The 20068-nt window shown below is 36.7% G+C and overlaps 1 protein-coding gene across 1 annotated transcript in view; it reads left to right on the top strand.

Moving 5' to 3' along the window:
- Window positions 1-20068, top strand: part of LOC150094898 (diacylglycerol kinase delta) — a 566581-nt gene that overhangs the window by 512157 nt on the left and 34356 nt on the right. Inside the window, exon 27 of the mRNA XM_090411584.1 lies at window positions 18445-18558. Within this exon, the coding sequence (XP_090267710.1) occupies window positions 18445-18558 (114 nt within the window). The remainder of the gene's footprint in view (window positions 1-18444; window positions 18559-20068) is intronic.

Genomic DNA, 20068 nt, shown 5'->3' with positions numbered 1-20068 from the left:
GGTTTTCAAAAGGATGAAGATATGTTGTAAAGCATTCAGAGACGATTGATTAAGGTGGTTTCTAGTCACTGGAATTCCATTGTAGAGCCTAGTGGATAGAAGGACGACAAAGGACATCATCGAGATATATATTATAAAATTATAATATATCTCGATGTATAATACTGTATAAAAAGGTCGTGAGCAAATGGGTAAGAATTGGTTTTTTTCGCAATGAGTCGAGAGTGGTTGGAATGTGTTGCTTGGAAGTGTAGTGGGTGTGAGACAGTGAATGCATTCAAGACACAGTATGATGAGCTGTGTGTGTGTGTAATGGAGGGCCTCCCGATATGAGTCGTTGACTCCAGGGAGGTCTAATAATAATAGTAATAATAGTGAACGGTCGTGCTATCGGAGAGCTCCTGAGAGATTTGTGTTTTTTGCTGATTTATTGGTGTTTTGGATTCAATTTAATGGACTTAAGTGTTTAATTTTGGTATATTATTAAAGCTTTATTAACGTGGTTAGTGTACTAAAGTGTTTTATAACATAATCTATGTCGGAAGTCGCCGCTAGATGAATTCGTAATGAGTAGTGTTCGTGCAAGCTCCAGATAAGATAAGTATCATTTTCAGTTATCGATACAAATTACTTAATATTGTGTAGTTTTGTTTTATTTGCCTTGCATATTTTAGTGCGTCTATTTTTGGTGTGTTATAACGTTTAATTTGACAAAACACGTTACGGATAAATATGGCACCTGTGCGTAGGAAAATGGCGGCCAGTAATGAAGGTTTGCCATCGTTATCAAAGAACGGTAGCATAAAAGAAATGAGTCAGTGTACTAGCTGTGAAATGTACGCTTTGCGGAGTGCGGTAGGAGTGTGGTTAGATGATGATAAAGGATTGAATGTGTGTAGAAAATGTAGGGAGAATGCGGAATTGAAGCGTATTTCGGATCGTGAGTGTGATATTTTTGTCAACCTTCAAAATGAAGGAAATAGGGATATGACAAGAAACGGCAAAGTTGTACATGAAAATTGTGAGAGTGTGAATGTAGAAAGTGTGAATGATAGTATAAATGGTTTCTCAGAGAACAAAAAAGATGAGATAGATACATTGAGTGAGATCGCGTTGTTGAATAGTGCGATAGAAAGAGCAAAACAGCAGCTAGAGTGCATGAACAAAAGTAGACTGAATGAACCAACCAATAATAAAAGGTATGACAGGAAAAATAGACGTATGAATGTGAACATGAACAAAATGAAGGATAGAGTGCTGTATGGAGACTCGTTAGTACGAGGTGTGTTAGTAGAGGATTTGACAAAATCGTACCAACCTGGTGCGACCATAAAGGACGTAACTGCGTCTATTAGAGAGCAAAAGGAAAGGGTGAAAGAAATGATTGTTGTGGCAGGTACGAATGATTTGAAAGGAGATAAAATGGAAATGATAGAAGACCTGAATGAATTGTTTGAGGTAGCAAAAGAAAAGAGTGAGAGAGTTAGAATGATTAGTCTTTTGCCACGGTATGACAGTGAAATGTTTAAAAGGAGGGCTATAATTGCAAATGACTTTATGCGTGGGTTATGTATGACGAGTGGTGTGGAATTTGTGGATGTGTGGAGTGAGTTTGATGGGCGAAAGGATCTATATAAGATGGATGGCTTGCATTTGAATGGTTACGGTGTAAGAAGACTTGAGAAAGTGTTGCTGAATGTAGTGGATGTGCAAATTCAGGGAAACTAGATTTGTTAGGGGGGGTGGGTAGAGATACAGTCCTTAATGAGGCAGTTGAATGTAAGAATGAATATAATATGCTAGAGCAAATAAGGACAACAAATCAGAGTGGGATAGTTAATATAAGGCATCAAGGTAGGGTTGGGGCTAATGGGGGTCTTAAATTCATGTACACTAATACTAGGAGTATTAGGAACAAGAAGGAAGAGTTTTTGGCCATGGTTGGCACTTCCAGACCACAGGTTATAGGTATTAGTGAAACATGGCTGACTGTAGATGATATAACTAGTGGGATTGAATGTGATGGTTATAGTGTGTTCAGGAATGACAGAGAGAATAAAATGGGGGGAGGAGTATTGTTGATGATAGCTGATGAGCTCCAGCCAAGGAGAATAGAAGTTGAATTGCAGGATAGAGAAAAGAGCACATTTGAGGCCATTTGGTGTGAGATTGTGGCTAACAGAACTAAATATACAATTGGGTGCTGCTATAGACCAGGTGATGGAAAAGATGGTGGTGACAGTATGCACAAGCAAATAGAAGAAATGGGTGGAAGGAGGGTGATTATTATGGGAGATTTCAACTATGGTCGCATTGATTGGAGTGAGGAGAGGACACACGGGAGGAAGGAACTGGATTTTATGCGGTTATTAAGGGATAACTATCTGCGACAGCATGTAATGGAAAATACTAGGGGTCAGAGAGTGCTTGACCTAGTAATTACATCTGAGGATTTGGCTGTAACAAATATGACCACATTGCCACCAATCGGTGAGAGTGATCATAGGGTCTTAACTTGGGAGGTGGCTAAAGGTGTAGAATTTTCAATTAAGACAGGGTACATGTGGAATTATCGGGCGGGAAAGTATGACAAGCTTAGGAGTTTGATTGGTTCAGTGCCATGGCATGTATAACTGCAAGGACTAGAAGTTGATAGTGCATGGGAGGTAGTTAAGAAGTGCTTGCATGAAGCAATGGCTGACTGTATACCTAGAGTCCGAATAATAAATCAAGTAGGGGTTAAATGGATGAATAACACCATTAAGCTTGAGTTGCAAAAAAAGAAACAACTATGGAGGGAATTTAAGGAGAAGGGAGACCGGCAGGCACATGAACGGTATAAAGCGCAGGCCAGAAGGGTGACGAGTGTGGTAAGAAAAGCAAAAAAGGATTACGAAAGAACATTGGCCATGCAGGCTAAAGAGAATCCTAAACAGTTTTTTAGATATGTAGCAAGTAAAAGGAAAAATGTACATGGCAGATTGATTTTAAAGAATGCCGATGGTAGGGAGGTAACTGAATCAGTTGAGATAGTTGAGTTACTGAGTGAGCACTTTGCAAAAGTATATCATCCAGGTGGTGACATTGCAGAAACGAATAAACCAGTAGATTATACTGGAATTGTGGTTGATGAAGTGGAGGTGAGTAGTCTATTGCATAACCTCAATGTCAATACATCTGTGGGACTGGATGGTATACCAGCTCGTGTTGTACGAGAAGCAGCTAAAGAATTGTCAGTACCCTTGACCATTTTGTTTAATTTGAGTCTCGGGTCTGGGTTAGTCCCGAGAGGGTGCAAAGAGGGGAAAATAGTTCCACTGCATAAAGGTGGTTCCAAGACTGCTGTTGTAAATTACCGACCGATTAGCATATCAGGAATTATTGTAAAGGTCTTAGAGAAAATAGTCAAAAGGAAAATACAAGATTGGATTGAAGAAAATGGGATACTGTATCGGGGACAGCATGGTTTTGTGAAGGGTAGGTCATGCCTCAGTAACTTGCTCACGTATTATAACACAGTGACGGCTGAACTGGATAAGGGTAATGGGTTTACGGTGATTCTACTGGACCTTGCCAAGGCCTTTGACAGGATTCCACATGGAATTCTAATCAGTAAATTGCAGCATATGGGAATGGACATAGGGTTGGTGAGATGGATAGGAGGGTGGTTGACAGAGAGATATCAGAGAGTGGTTTACTCGGGAGTAGAGTCCACAAGACGGCCTGTGACTAGTGGTGTGCCACAAGGATCTGTTCTTGGACCAATGCTGTTTAATTTGTTCATAAATGATATAGGAAATGATCTGAGAGGAACAGTTCATTTGTTTGCGGATGATGCGAAGTTGGGTAGGGCAATAGTGAATGCAGATGACGTCAAAATTTTGCAGGATGATTTGGATAGATTGGAGGTCTGGGCTAAGGAGAATGGATGTCAGTTTAATGTGGCAAAATGTAAGGTTATGCATTTTGGGGTGAAAAGATTGGAGGCAGTTTACTGCATTGGTGGAACCCTGCTCCAGGAAATTGATGAGGCACGAGATTTAGGAGTGTTGGTGGATAGGGAATTGAAATTTAGGGGACACATTGCAAAAGTGACCAAAACAGCTCATCAAATCACTTGGTTGCTGAAGAATACGTTGACAAGCAGAGACAAGCAGGTTATTGTTCCTCTCTATCGAGCCTTGATAAGACCCCATCTAGACTACTGTGCTCAGATTTGGTCACCTAGGTTTCTTCTTGATGGGGAGGATGTGGAGAGGATCCAGAGGCGAGTGACCAAGATGATAGCAGGTCTGTGGAATGAACCGTATGAGAACAGGTTGAGGATTTGTGGGTTGCAAAAATTGGTTGATAGGCGGAGGAGGGGAGATATGATTGAGACATTCAAATTACTGAAGGGTTTCTATAAAATTAATTCAGAAGATATTTTTGAGAACAGGGCTGGTTGTGGGAGGACTAGGGGACATCCATGGAAACTGGGCAAAAGTGTGGTTAGTAAAGGTGTTAGAGCTGGGTTCTTTACTTTTAGAGTAGTGAATGAGTGGAATGCGCTCCCTGAGTCTGTAGTGGATGCTGTGACAGTGAATGAGTTTAAGGCGAGGTATGATAGATACTGTATGAATGTCAGATAGTTGTGATGAATATGATTTGGGGCCTCCCTCGATGAGTCTAATGACTCCCTGGAGTTGCCCGTAATAATAGTAATAATAATAGTAATAGTAATATCCAGTCGTATGACCAGGGCCGTCGACAGATTAGATCCCGCCCTGAGGCAAACAATTAAATATCGTCCCTGATGGATTATAAGACAAAAATATAAGAAACCTCCAATTGTTATTTTGTTTTCATTACAAGAGAAACATTAATGCAAAACGATTACATAATAATATTAATCAAATGTTACTCTACGGGGATATCGCACAATAAAACTTTTTATAAACTCTTCTAATGATATAGTTACTAGACCGACCAATCTTTCTTGGGTCATTGCTGTTCGCAAATAATTTTTAATCAGTTTAAGCTTGGAAAAACTTCTTTCCGCACTTGCTACTACGCTAACAGAAGCTGACAGGAATTGTTAGCGTAGCGATGGTGCCTACCACAATATGGCAGAACGAGTGCCCTTACTAAGCCACGCTGTGAGGCAGGCTGCCTCTATGCTACGCCCTGTTGACGGTACTGCATATGACACGTTAGGTTCCAGACCACCACCATATAACGTATTTCATTGTATAGTAAATCACTGCCTTTTTTAACACTTGCAGAAAGCGTGTAATGGCTAAATAACGTTTCATGTAGTCATATGTGTGTGTAAATGACAAATAAAGCATTTGTTTTCGTCAGTTACATAAAAGAAATGTTTAGAATAATTTTCAGAAATGTAAAATTTATCCTGAATCGCATGGCTTAAAGGAACACACCGACCTGTTTAGACATCAATCTACAGCATTAAAAGTTTTTCCATTTTGTCAGTAAGATTGTCACGTTTACAGATAACTGTAGTATTAACTAGTGTTTCACTTTTCACTTGACTAAGAAATTTAACTTTGTTTTTAACAAATGTAACAAAAGTAGTGCGAGATAAGTTTAGCCTACAGCCTCTCTGCGATACACCATTGTCAACAAATTCAATCATTTTATTCATAGTAGGTAATGTAATAGGTTACACGACTTCTTTTTGCTGGAAGCAATAGCAACCATACTTCGAATTTTATCAAAGCTATGACATTATAAACAACTATAAAAGCTCTTAAAATGTGAGTTAATACTGTAATTCACAGTCAGTGAAACATCAGAACACAAAGACATGTAACGAGCATCGTAAATAAACAGCCACGGAAACGTGCAGCAACTGTTTCACAGGAACAGCTCTTGTTGCTAAAACTGTTGTATGAGTGACTCCTGCATTATACAAGGGGAGACTGGAATGTTTTGATAAACACCTAGAACAAAAATGATATTAAAGCAACTGATATAATCACAAGAAAGAACATATCATAAACTCCTTTAATCCCCTGTGTTTCATCAAATTGTAATAATATGTTTTTTTTTTCTTTTAGGAGATATAAGAAAACATAAAATGAAGTGATTTTTGTTCTGGATGTTCATCAGAATTCCCCCCCCCCCCACACACACACACCTGTTATAAATGGGCACTGGTTATAATTGAAAAGTGTCGTATAAACAGATCGTTGTAAAGCGAAGTGTCATAAGACTGGTATTACTGTAATAATAATAACCTGAAGGATTGTTGTTGCCAAGGCACTAGTTTCGGGGCCTATAACTGCTTCTTGCGTTATTGTTTAATTAAAACATAATCCCTAAAGCTTTTTGGTTACATCAGTTTAATAAATATATGAATAATGAATAAAAAATAGTAAATAACATTTTCAGCATAATGTCTTTCTCACAAGCAAATAAAAGAAGTTAGCTGTTAGCTAACTTCTTTTATTTGATTCCTAAAGCAGGGAGAAATATTTATCAGAACAAACTGTAAACAAAAACGGTTGTTTGATGACTTGCTGTATTTAGTCTGCTTCTAATGGAAAGATGTTGTTTTATAACTGTATATATATCTTTCAATCAAATGGAAAATTCTAAATCCCCTCCCATTCAAAAAATATATATATAAAATAAAAAATAATTTTTGTACTTTCAGAAAAAAAAGAAATAAATTTTAAAAAGTGCATTTTAAAAGGCAATGCAATTCAAAATGGTCATAATTAAAATATATACTGTGTGTGTGTGTGTGTGTGTGTGTGTGTGTGTGTGTGTGTGTGTGTGTGTGTGTGTGTGTGTGTGTGTGTGTGTGTGTGTGTGCAGATGATAGTGCCCACTTTGCTAAGTTCTAAAGAGTTAAAGGGGAGAAAAAAATTCCATATAATTTTAAAGGTAACTAAAATGATAAATTATGGTAAATGAATTACAGGAGTTTTGGCAGTTGTTATGTTAGAGCTACTTAACTTCTTGTTCGCTATTTCTGTGATGTTTTCTTTTTTCTGGCTATCACATCAAGCAATTACATTTTTTTTTTTTTCCTCTCTCTCTCTCCCCCCCCCCTCACAAAAGCTCTCTGTATAAACAGATATGTGTTTTGGGCATTCCACTTTTATAAAATTACCATGTTTACAAAAGATGTGCAAGTTTAGCGATAATTAAATGTTTGTTATTAATAAGTAGTGCTCAGTTTTAACTGTATATAAATTTTTCAAGTCAAGTTACTGCAAATGAAAGTTGCTTGGAAACTAAATAATTTCATTAACTTGTGTTATACCAAACATAATATCATGAGAAACTTCGACTGTTATAACAGAAATGTTTTCCTATCAAGGCTAAGAGTTATATCATTATGCAGAGGTCAGAATTCTATACTTGGGCTGGTGTCAGAAAGGTGCTAGTAACATGATATTTTACTAAAAAGCTGAAAGAAAGGCGCATAGCTACGAATTTGTCAAGGGCGTCAATAACACGCTATGCTTCCGATGCACTTTGTTTCTGAAATATCTTAATTTTTATAATCCCTGTATATTGCAACAGGTGGGCTTGTCAATAATCACTGATTTTTAGGGTATACTGCTTAAATGCATGTCGATGGATGCACCAAATTAATAATGAGAACCATGCAAGTTATTTAACAGTAATCACTATAGGAAAATAGTTTTTTTTTTTTTTTAGTGTCAGCAGCCCTTCTGTCTTATCAATGATAGAGGATATCTTACATATGATTATTATTATGTGACACCTCCAGGGAGTCCAAAGACTCATTGAGGGAGAGTGTGCCAACAGCATCGAACGATTCTCCCCTTCCAACTACTAACGCTCAAACTTGCTTAACTTTTTGTGTGAGCCATTAGTAGTAGAGGCTCTACCAGTCAACCAACCTTTGCTGGCATATGCTAGTATTTTGGTACCATTAAAAACTTTCCAGCCTTAACAGATGCTATTCTTACAAGCAAGAAAAACAAGTGACTTATTTAACACTAAAAACAGCAAACAGACATTTGTGTACTATATTTAGGAACAATTAGTGTAATTAGAGACCACTCGAACGACACACTTAAAGGAAAAATTCTGCTCCCACAGACTATGTGCATGCATGCAAACAGAACGGATTTATTGTAGCATCTAATTAAGCACATATGTCATAACAGACAGTTTCAAATTTTCAATTCCAGAAAATATATGTGGCAGTTGTTTATAATAGTCATTGGATACAGAAAGTGTTCAATTTATAAAAAACAAAATGGATATATATATATATATATATATATCTATATCTAACTTGAAATCAGTTTGAATTCCATTTCTGGTACAAGTATATGAACGATATCATCTAGACACTTAAATACTAATTGCATTTAAGTGTCTGGATGGAACTAAAATTTTCCGAAAATGCAACCACTCGATGCAGAAGCTGCCAGTAGTGCACTCAGGATTTAACCTTGGGGGGGGGGGGGGCGATTTGAGAATACACATTACACATCGCATATGACCTATGACCGAGCATCTACAATGATCGCTAATTCATAAGTAGTATAGAAATAGAAGACACTACACAACATAAATAAAAAAAAAAGAATTTTAATTAGGAAAAGATTTTTGGAAAATTTTCTAGTGTCGTTTACTTTTTCTTTTGGGAGGCTTTGCCCCCCCCCCCTCTGTGTGCACCACTGGAAGCTGCAGATATATGCTAAAAGCTAGTACCTCTGCGAGAATAAGGGAACGGCAGACACCTAGGTTTGAACGTGACATGTTAATATAATTTCAAATATGGAACGCATAAAGGTCAAATGAACGATGTCTGTGCTTCACACGCACCATTTTTGTGAGAAACACAAAGGGTTAACGCTTAGTGATGAGATTAGATTATCATTGGCAAATATTAGAGTGAGGCACGAATCATTTGAATTTGGATACGATTTTTAAATACACCCATATAATATGCATAGAAATCAGAAAAAGTAATTGCTTGGGAAATTATCATTTTTCTGAAATGGATCAAAGAAAGGTGAAATAACTCATTTTACTTATTTATACACAAGTTCTGTTTTTCCTTAAGAATTGTGTTAGCACATCATAAAATGAAGTTTTTTTTCCTTCAGTTCCATCATCAATGTCTATTCAACTGCGATTAAGCAGAGGCCAAACAGTCTTTCCCGTGTTTGTGTTCCTCTATGACACACCTGTATTCTCATCATATCCAAAAAAGAATGTTTGACTCTAGCAATACAGCTCAGAATTGACATGACAAGTTCTGCTTACATATAAATTTCTTGCAAGAATTTGAACAGGTTTCCTATTGAAATTCTTCATGTCTGAGGGTATAGTGCAGACCATTGAGGTCAGTTAACTGCAGTGTAGATTATACAATTTGCCAAGGATATTTTTTGTATGCTCATCTAAGCTACAAATTCCACACTGAATTCTTCGGCATACAGTACATAACATAGTCTGTAAAAATTTATGAAATACTATGCATTTAATATCACGGCTTCTATAAAATGTGTGCCTTAATTTGGTTGTAACAGCTTGAATATGGGTTTTCCATTTTAAATTATGATCTACATGTATACCCAGATAGCGGTAGATGTAGACTCATTGAAGAGCTTCACAAATGCAGTCACTTCTGGGTTCGCAGGAAGTGGTATGATATGTAATTGACAGGATTGCTTCTATACCCTTCAGTTCAAATAGGATAAATTTAGTTTTCTGAATGCTCATTTCTATTTTGTTTTCACTGAACCATGTATGTAGACTTAATAAATCAGATTCCTCATTATGTTTCAAGGTTGACTCACTTGATGAGAAAACTATTGCCATATTATCAGTATAGCTGATTAGGTTTCCTTCATTTCCATTCAACAGGGTCATTTATAAAGGTATGAATTATAATTATAAATAAAGATGCTAGTTTTGATGATTGGTATTCGTTCAACCTGCTGTTTCTTTGAATTGCTTGCCATCAGTTTTCTAAATAAGATTGAAACCATAGGTGGTGGAAATTCTCAGAAAGAATTTTTCTTTCCAATTAATTTGACTTAAAAGTAATCTAATCAGGAATAATCAGTTTTATTTTCAAGAAAAAAAAACTGCAGTGCAGATAAATGATTCGAACACATACATTCAGCTTACGTTACTGAGAGTATTTGATAAAACAACTTTAAATTTGGTCATAGCAACACATGTACCTTTTATTACCTTACAAGTAGACAGCATAACACCACAATAAACGTTATGGTACTGGAATGGGAATAAGCCTTTTATCCCCCACTTGGAGGTCTGTAAAATCAAAGGGCAGAGCATGTTCTTTATTTCCTCCAAGGATGGTTGCATCTCAGAAATGAATTAGAAGCACCTGTGTTTACAAGATATCTACATTGTTTAGACAAGGTGAACCATGGGAGGTGGTAGTGAAGTAAATCCATTGCGAAAAACGAATCTTTAAAAGTGGTAGAAGCACACATTTCAAAACATCAAATGAGTAAAACAATTCCAATATTAAGTTTCTAAAATTTAACTGTTTGATGGAATGGACAATGTTTTCGTGTAAAAGTCTGAATTTGATATAAGTAGATTGTAATTAATATTGGCACAACAAATATGTGAATTTCAACCCAGATGTTATTGTTGAAAGGAAGGTATGAAATAGAAAAAAGTCAATTCGGTCGAAGCATATTTATCCGGCAGATATTTACACATGGAAAGACATTGAACTTCTGGTCAAATGATATAAAACCACGTTGTCAACTCGAAAACTCCAAAACGGAAAAATTAACTTTAAAAAAATCTCATCTAGAAAATAGAAAACTACAGAAAACTACCTGGGTATGAATGGGTTTTCCATTCACACCCAGGTTTCACAACAACAACAACAAAAAAAAACTCCACCATTCTAAACTTATTTTCTACAAAACTGCAGAAACTGAGAAGAGAAATTTAATGAAACTGCTGAAAAAGACTTCAGCATCCTACTTGTATCTAGCTTCCAAGAGTCTTCATCAAAAAGTTTCACATGAAGGTGAGTTAGTCTGTCTCATATGAGGGTGTTTGGTTTTTTCCTCCCTGAGTTTTTTCTTGCTGAAAAACAAGCAAACCAAATTGAAAAACACACACAGTGATTTAAAACCATTTGCTTGGCCTTAATTCAAAACAACTCAACCCAATCTCATTTTCCTTTATCGCTGTGTTTTCTAACTGGTCCACTGACCATTGGCATCCTTCAGAAGTTCAAATGCGACGTCCAACCACTGCTCATCTAAATATAACAACAGGTGAGCATTCTTCAAAAAGCTTTATAAGTTTTTTTTCTGTTTTTTTTTTTTTTTCCCCAGAGAACATTTCAACCTTTTTTTTTTTTTTTTTACAAACTGCATTGCTTGCTCCCTCAAAACCTAGAAATGTACCCACGTGTATACTCATCAGTATTCTTAGCTTAATGCTCCCCATATTAACTACTGCAGTTACTTGCCTACAAGGACCTTTGTGAGATAAGGGCATATGGCACTTCTTGTCATTCAGGAATAACAGAAACAGAAGTAAATAAATGAAACATGATTGAAAAATCTTCAGGAATAATAAATTTAGTTCAATCCTTTATCCAAGTGTGAGCAAACAAAGTTTGCACCTGAAAATATCTTCAGGAATGAATATGGTGTTGTACTACCTTACTGGGTAGAAAGGTGGTACAACACCATATTCAGTCCTGAAGATATTTTCAGGCACAAACTTTGTTTGCTCACACTTAGATAAAGGATTAAACTAAATTTATTATAGTCTAACCAAGTGAAAAATAAACTTTCAACTTCAGGAATAATGTTTTTTTTTCCCCAAGTTTTCCAATATTTTTATTCTGAATTCTTATATATTTTTCTGGTTTCCACTGATGAGACTTCAATAAAGGTTGAAACCGGTCTGGGTAGTGACACTTCCCATAATCAGGGCTGGTCTGAGAGTATCTCATGCCCCTAGGCAAAGAAAATTTAGCCGTCCCTATACATTGTCTCTCTGTATATATTTTGTCTCTCTCTATATATATACATTAGGTGCCCCTAGGCAATTGCCTAGGTTTGCCTAATGATAAAACTGGTCCTGCCCATAATGCATAGCATTATACATGTCTGCAAGGAGATGTGCTTTGCATTATGGGATACTAAAGCAAGTGATGTGAAGTCATATCACCTTTACCACGAGTTGCCCCAGTCCTGAAGATACTTAAGGTGCAAACTTTGTTTGCTTACACTTGGATAAAGAATTAAACCAAGTATATAATTTCTTGGTATCTTTAATTTATATTCTATATATTTTATTATTATCTTCTGAGAAATCCTTTACATTCAAAAGATTAATTAATTAAAAATATTATTATTATTATTATTATTAACTGTTGGTGTATTATTATTATTGGTAGTAGTAGTAATAATAATGATTAATGCTCATCCTCCTCAACCAAATGATTGGGGTGATAGCAATGCTACTTTACTAGAAAATAATTACAGAACAGTACTGTTTCTTATTGTCTTGCTTGTCCAATAACTGTTTCATGTCTGTATATACAGAGTCCATCAAAAAAATTTATACACACTTTAACATGTCATCTGTGGACTTTTTTCGAAGTTGGATTGAATTACGGTAGCAATGTGTAGTATGATGTTCTCTCAAAAGTTGTCATTACTCACATGAATACTAGCATCAACACATGACCGGTAGGACAGTCAAACAAAATGGCCAAGGCACGATTGTCGTTCGAGGAACACAAGGCCATTTTAAAGTGGTATTTCAAATTTGAGATTGTTGGTGAAGTTCAACAACAATGGAGGCGTGAGTTTACAGCACAACTCCAACACGCCTGACAATTGCATGTATTTGTGATAAGTTTGAGACCCACGTATGATGTGCACAAAGGAAGATCTGGGAGGCCTTACACAGCAACAAGTCCTGCTTTCTCAGCTATGGTGTTGAAACAGTTTACACGCTCGCCACAGACGTCTACCACATAATGTGCATGTGAGGCAGGAGTTAGCAGTGCGAACATACGCCACATTCTTAAAGCAGCTAATTAGGGTATTCACATCCAAAGATTATGACATGCAATGAATGAAGACGATCCTGATCAAAGAATGCAGTATTGTGAGTGATTTCAACACATGGTAGATGAGGATGAGGAGTTTGTGAGGAAGATGGTTTGGTCTGATGAAGCACAATTTAAGTTTAATGGAACAGTGGATTGGCATAATTGTGTTTACTGCGCTCCAGAAAATCCAGGTGTTCATGTGGACAAGGCAGTCAATTTACCGGGGCTCAATGTCTGTGTGAATTGTCATCTAGTGGTTTAATAGGACCATTCCTCTTTGAAGGTACTGTTACTGGTAAAGTGTACCTAGACATGCTACACATCCATTTTACCTGCCATACATGCACTTTATAGGAATTATCAATTTCTCTTCCAACAAGATGGTCACCACCACCGAGACGTGAGAGCTTACCTCAATGAGAGTTTGCAGGGACAATGGATAGGATAAAGAAGTGCAGTTGAGTTCCCCCCACATTCTCCTGATTTAATGCCCTTGGACTTCTGACTTCAGAAAACCAGCTACACCGGTGGCCCTTCAGAAAGAAATTGAAATGGCATGCACAACAATCCCACTGGACACTTTGGCCAGTGTTGCCCAAGCAGTAGTTCGGCATAATAATAAGCTGGATGGTAACCACTTTGAGCACCTCGTGTAATTGTAGAAGTCAAAGGTAACTTGTATTATTATTCCGGGCAACTCAAAGGAGTCGACAGACTCATCGAGGGTATTCATCAATTGATGTCTGTATAAATTTAGTATTACAATTTTTATACAGGTTTTCTTTTGCTGAAGTGTGTATCCATTTTTTTTGACAGACTGTATATGTGTGTGTGTATTCATTGGACTGATTTGCCTGTTTCCCCAGAGGAAAAGTGCAACCATCTCTGTAATAGGCCTGCTAACTTACCTTCATTTGAAGAGGACTGATAAAAATTATCAAAAAAATATCTTGTGTGATAATTGCTTCATGTCTGTATATATGTGTGTTTATGAAAATGATTTGCCAATATTGTCTTTCAATTATCTGTTTTTTTTTGTTTTTTTTTTTATGAATTTTCATGGAACCTATTATCCAGGGATGTCTGATTTATTACTCTTTGAAATTTAAAAATCTTAATTAATAAATAATCCACTGATCTTAAGCCTTCAGTTTGGTGAAAATGGGTAACTCTATTACCATAAAGCTTAGCTTTTTGTTTATTGCCTTCTCTGCCATTATTGCTAGATCCAGACCATTCAAACTCTGGTTTACTGTATCATATGACATTTTATGTAATTATCTCTGCATTGCTGTATAAATAGGTGGATGAGCATGAAACATGTTTAGTTTTTTCTTTAATTCTTCATCCCAACTGAAGATATTATCAATCAATTTATTGACTTTATTAATTTGGCTTGAAGTCAGATCTGATTGTTATATCCACGTTATAACACACTACTTCTCATCATCATTCTAGTCAAAAGGTTGGAACCATTAAAACATATAACATCATGCTCTTAATATTTATTCCACTGAAGAACTTTTACAAGGAGAATTGAATTATATCAAATTTGCTTTTGTGAAAAATGGATGAATCCTTTATCAAGAAAGTCTTTAACAAGCTTTAGGTGACCAAACTCTAGATCCCTGAAGAGATCACTCAGATTCCATTCCCATATATTAAAGGAATTTCTGAACATATTTGCTAAGGTTCTAAAACCTCTTAACACTTCAGTATTCTTTCATCCTATTAGGAAGATTCCTCCACTCAGCTTTTCAGGTAAGTGGAGAAAGTAAGATAAACCACAGGAGCAGGGGATCTGCTCCTTTGGTTTGTCTTACTTTGGACCATCTTTGGTTTGTCTAACTTTGGACAGTCATGACGGATGGCTGCAAATTTGCATCTTGGCAACCCATTCCACCCTTTCACCACCTTCTAAGCAAAAAATCTAGTTCTGATACTCTTGCTAACCATACTCTTACAAAATTTCCACAGGTGACCCCTTGTTCTCTCTATTCCTGCCGTGTACTGAAAAAAGTCTTCAGTGTTAATCCTATAAAATCCCTTTAATAACTTATATGCTTCTATCATATCTTTTCTCTTTCATCTATTAACTAGTTTTTGAAACCCACAAACAACCTTCAATCTATTCTCTTAAGGAGCATTCCATAGATTTACTACAGTCTTTGTCACTCATCTCTGGATCCCCTTCTTCATCCCTACAGAATCCAGGTGACCAGATATTATTATCGTTGCTACTTTTTTATTGCATAAAGTGTTGCAAATAATCTTCTTCAGCTGTTCATGACAGCTTTAGAAGATCATTCAAAATACTTGCAAGAAAAAATATTGAAAAAAATGAAAACAGAAAGAAAGAGGTCAAGAAAAAATATTATTATTATTATGTGACACTTCCAAGCCCTCATCATGGGATGATGGCACTCTACTCCACTACATTCATCTCACCATCTCCCCACTGCTTAATTCTCTTGCTACATAACTGCCTTTAAAAAAGCCAAAAGCAAGAAACTAGCAGCCTGTCCAAATGATAGCCAAACCCTTTTGGTCTTTTGCCAAAGCAATTGATCTTAACTTCTGCCCAACACTATTCCCACCCCTAGCAAACCCAGATGGCTCTATTACATCATCACCCACAGGAAAAAAAAGCCAATCTCCTGGCTTGACATACAATACCCCCCTATATCCTTTTGCCAGAAAGAGACCAGAAAAATACTGTCCAAATTAGACACGAATTAGACAAAAGAAAAAGTCTCCTAGCTCTGATGGGATTCCTCCAATTGTCCTGAAGGTTTGTACACCAGATCTGACTCTTATCCTATGCCGCCTGTATATGCTCTCTTACTCCACTGATATCTATCGCACAGCCTGGAAACTGGCCTATATTCAACTCATTTCCAAGAAGGACAACAAATCACTGCCATCTAACTACCGCCCTATCTCACTCACTCACTTTAGTCCTATTTAAAGTAATGGAGAAAATCATCAATTCCCAACTCCTACACCACTTTGAAGGCACCCATCTATATAATACTCCATCACTGCCAGTCAACAGGAGATCTGCTTGCATATGTCATCCATTTCTAGACAAATGCCATGGAGAAGTTTGGTGACTCTCAAGTGGTTGCACTTGATAATCTCGAAAGCTTCTGACCTGATCTGGCACAAAGGCTTATTAAGCAAACTTCCATTATTTGGTCTGTCTGAGGACTGCTGTAGTTGATTGCCATTTTCTCTCTGGATGTATACTGTGTGTGTGATGGTTCCTTATCTCTCACCATTGAACTAATGCTGGGATTTCACAAGGTTCTGTTCTTTCACCAACTCTCTTCCTGTTATATATCAGTGACCTACTTCAATTGACCTCCAACCCAATACACAGTTTTGCAGATGACTGCACATCGCACTTCTTCTTTTAATTTGATAAACTTTACTCTACACAACTTGCCCCAACCTACAGAACATCATCCACCACTGGCCTCAATTCTGATCTCCAAGCCATCCTCCAATGGTGTTCTGTTAACCTCATCAATTTCAATACTAGTAAAACCCAGTTCTGTCTTAGTTCTCACAAAAAAGAACCATTTTCTCCCAGTATTATTTTTGATAACATCCAAATTTCCAGACAAGATGAGATTTCTCTTCTTAGAATTATCCTGACATCGAGCCTCTCCCAGCATAAACACATTACAACCATTGCATCCTCAGCTTCTAAAAAACTAGGATTTCTCTTTCGCTCAAGATGTTACTTCACCTTTTAACAGCTGTTAAATTTATACAAATCACAAATCCGCCTAGCTATTGAATACTGCTTCCACATATGGGTGAGACCCCTAAAAGCTCCCTCAAAATGCTTGAATCAGTACAGAGGAGAGCAATTAGACTTAATGACACATCTCTTAGCAACTTACTCCCCCACTTTTGCACAGACATTTGGTTTCTGCAATATATGTATTCTAGAAATATTTCCATGGGAAATGTTCATCTGAAATACATACATACATACATCTTCAAGGCCCACCTTTCCTAATTGGGTTGTGGGGGCAACAGCTGCAAGAGGAATTTCCAATGGTCACGATCCTCTGCCACCAAGCTCAGGTGTTCTGGTGGGATTCCCAAATGTGTCCACCCAAGGTTTTGGATATAATCTATCCAGTGAGTCCTTGGCCATCCACATGGCCTCCCGCCCTCTGGCTTGGCAAAGAGGGCCTGCTGAGGGAGCCTCTCTTGTGCCATTCTGAACAGGTGCCCGTACCAACGTAACTGTGATCTCTCAATACGGAGAAGCAGCGGTTGAGTATTGAGGGTTTCCCAAATTGCAGAGCTTCTGACTCTGTCGAGTCTTGTCAGCCCTGCAACCCCCTCGAAGGAACCTCATTTCAGCCGCTTGGATTTGTGTCTGCATTCTTTCGGTCATTACCCAACTAGCATCAATAATTTCCCCAATTAGTACTAAGCTCATTGAAACACATGCAGCTGTTGTTCAATGTCTCTTCACAATGCACCTTTGAAACCCACAGAACAAGCTTCTTTTCCTCCTCCTTCGTCCCCACTACTTCTGTATTGTGGGACAGTTTTGTACAGTCTTTTAAATCAAATGTAAATAAGTTCCTTTCCCAAACCATTGTCCATACCCATAGTACATTACCACTGCCCATATACAGTACATTAGTTCTGTATATGGGCAGTGGTAATGTACTATGGGTTGATCAACTGACTATAAATTTTTTTGTAATATGTATTCTCTAAGTTTGTCTCCCCAGAACTCAGTTATTTGGCAAAATGTGGAAAGCTGTGAAATGTGAGTGTTGTGTTTCCTATCAGTTTATGGTACTACGACATAGTGGTATGTGTGTTTGGTAGTAATATCAACTTAGCAGCATTGTGATAGCTTTTTTACTGTTGAGATGCCAAGAGAATACTGCCATAACAGTCTGTCCTAGGTAAAAGAAATTCCAGCACTTGAGATAGAAAGCATGATTTACAACAACTTTCCCTCTTATATTCTGTAATTTGCTAAATACATACATTGTCCTATTGAACTGGAACTTATGGGACAACTTATTATATGCATTCTTTTCTGTCATTCAATGCTCTGGTGTGCAGAATTGAAGTGTTTTTAATATTGTCCTGACACTGAAATTGAATAACTGTACTCTTTATTGACAGCTAACATATTGTCATTCATAATTTACAGTATCTTTAAAGTTCAAATTACTTATGTGTGGATATATGTTATATTATACTTGAGTAAAATTGACTATGGCTTACAATAAGACACATATACTTATTTAGTTTCTGTACTAAAAGGAAAATTTTTGCAATGTCTCAATAAACTTGCTAATTCTTAAAAATAACTTTTGTTTTCTATAAAGTATATCCACCCTGATCTTGAGGGAAAGTTGAGTTCTGCTCTAAGCCTTGTTGCTATAGAATTAAAAAAGTGTACAGAGTCTCAAGGATTAATATATTTCCACATGGATGAAGAGGTAAGCCATGTGATAATGTTTCAAATTTTAATGTTCTATATACTTGCATGAAAAGCTTTAAATCAAAATTTTGATGCATGGAAAATTATTTCTGTATGATTATGTAATTAACTGGTATAACATTCTTATGATATAAATTTTTTATTCTTTGCTTGATTATTATATTTAATGTAAATTAAATTTTGTTTTGGAGTTTAAGAAAACTTGAAAGCATGTGTTGATCTTGTCTAATGTAAGAATGATAACTGATAGCAAAGTTAATATAGTTGCTTAAAGTATAGATAAAGGAACATTAGTTGCTAATAAGCATACAATTCAATGTGGTCATTTGCTTTTAAATTATTATATCTAATTTAATATGTTCTACACATATAATAAATATTTATATGATGAAATAGTAGACCTCTTTTTTCTAGATTTGCATTATGGAATAGCCTAGTACTGTGTTGTTTCACTTTTCTCAAAAAAAAAAAAAAAATTCATCATCATCATCAAATTCCTGCCATGTACCCACAAGGGGTGTACAGGATATGACAGTAAAAATTCATTTAGGATGTAAATAAAAAATAGTAAATATTATTAGTGATATATTTATTTTGTCACATAGCATCTGTCAGTGGAATAATACTCAATACAATCTGCTTTATTAAATGTGAAACTTTTGAACCCATTGACTATTTGTGCTCTCACCACTTAATCAGGCGATGCATTCCACAGTTCAACTATCCTCCATGCAAAGAAACAATCCCTTACCCTCTTGCTCACAACTTCTGTTTGTAACTTCCAGGGATGGCTCTTGTCCCCCCCCCCCCCCCCTGTACCTCTCCAAAGTCTCAATCATATCATCTCTCCTTCTTCTATCTACCAAACTCTGCAGTCCATATTCCCTCAGCCTGTCCTCATAACTAACATTGTACAGTCCTGATATCATCTTTGTTATCCACCTCTGCACTCTTTCCATGGTTCATTTATCCCCTTCAAATCTTGGAGATCAAATTTGAGCACAGTAGTCTAGGTGTGGTCTGATCAGGGCCTTATACAATGAAATGACAACTCTTTTATCTCTGCAGGTCAGTATCCTTTTCAGTATTACAGTAATCCTCTGGGTTACTTTCACCACCTTTGCAATATGTTCCCTGAATTTCAGCTTTCTATCAATCATCATCTCCAGATCCCTTGCCTCCCCTACTTCCTATTGTATAGGTTCTTCAACAGAGTATGTAGTCTTTCATTCATGCATCCTAAACTTTAAGACTTGACATTTAGCTACAGTAAACTGAAAACCCATTCATTTGCCCATCTGTCCAGTTTATTCAAATCCTCTTGCAGGGCTACCACATCTGCATTATTACTAATAACCCTTCCAGCTTCACTTCATCTGCAAACAACTGAATATCCCCCTGCAATCCATTGACAATTTGATTGATATAAAGATTAAACAATACAAATCCCTGTACTGAGCCCCTGTGGAACCCTACTTTTAACTTTCTGCTTCCTTGATACCACTCCT

The sequence above is a fragment of the Typopeltis vanoorti genome, chromosome 21 (assembly GCF_054136105.1).
Source record: "Typopeltis vanoorti isolate ZY-2024b chromosome 21, IOZ_Tvanoo_1.0, whole genome shotgun sequence".
Taxonomy (NCBI): Eukaryota; Metazoa; Arthropoda; class Arachnida; order Uropygi; family Thelyphonidae; genus Typopeltis; species Typopeltis vanoorti.
Note: the sequence above shows the minus strand (reverse complement) of the source record. Positions and strands in the feature narration are given on the sequence as shown.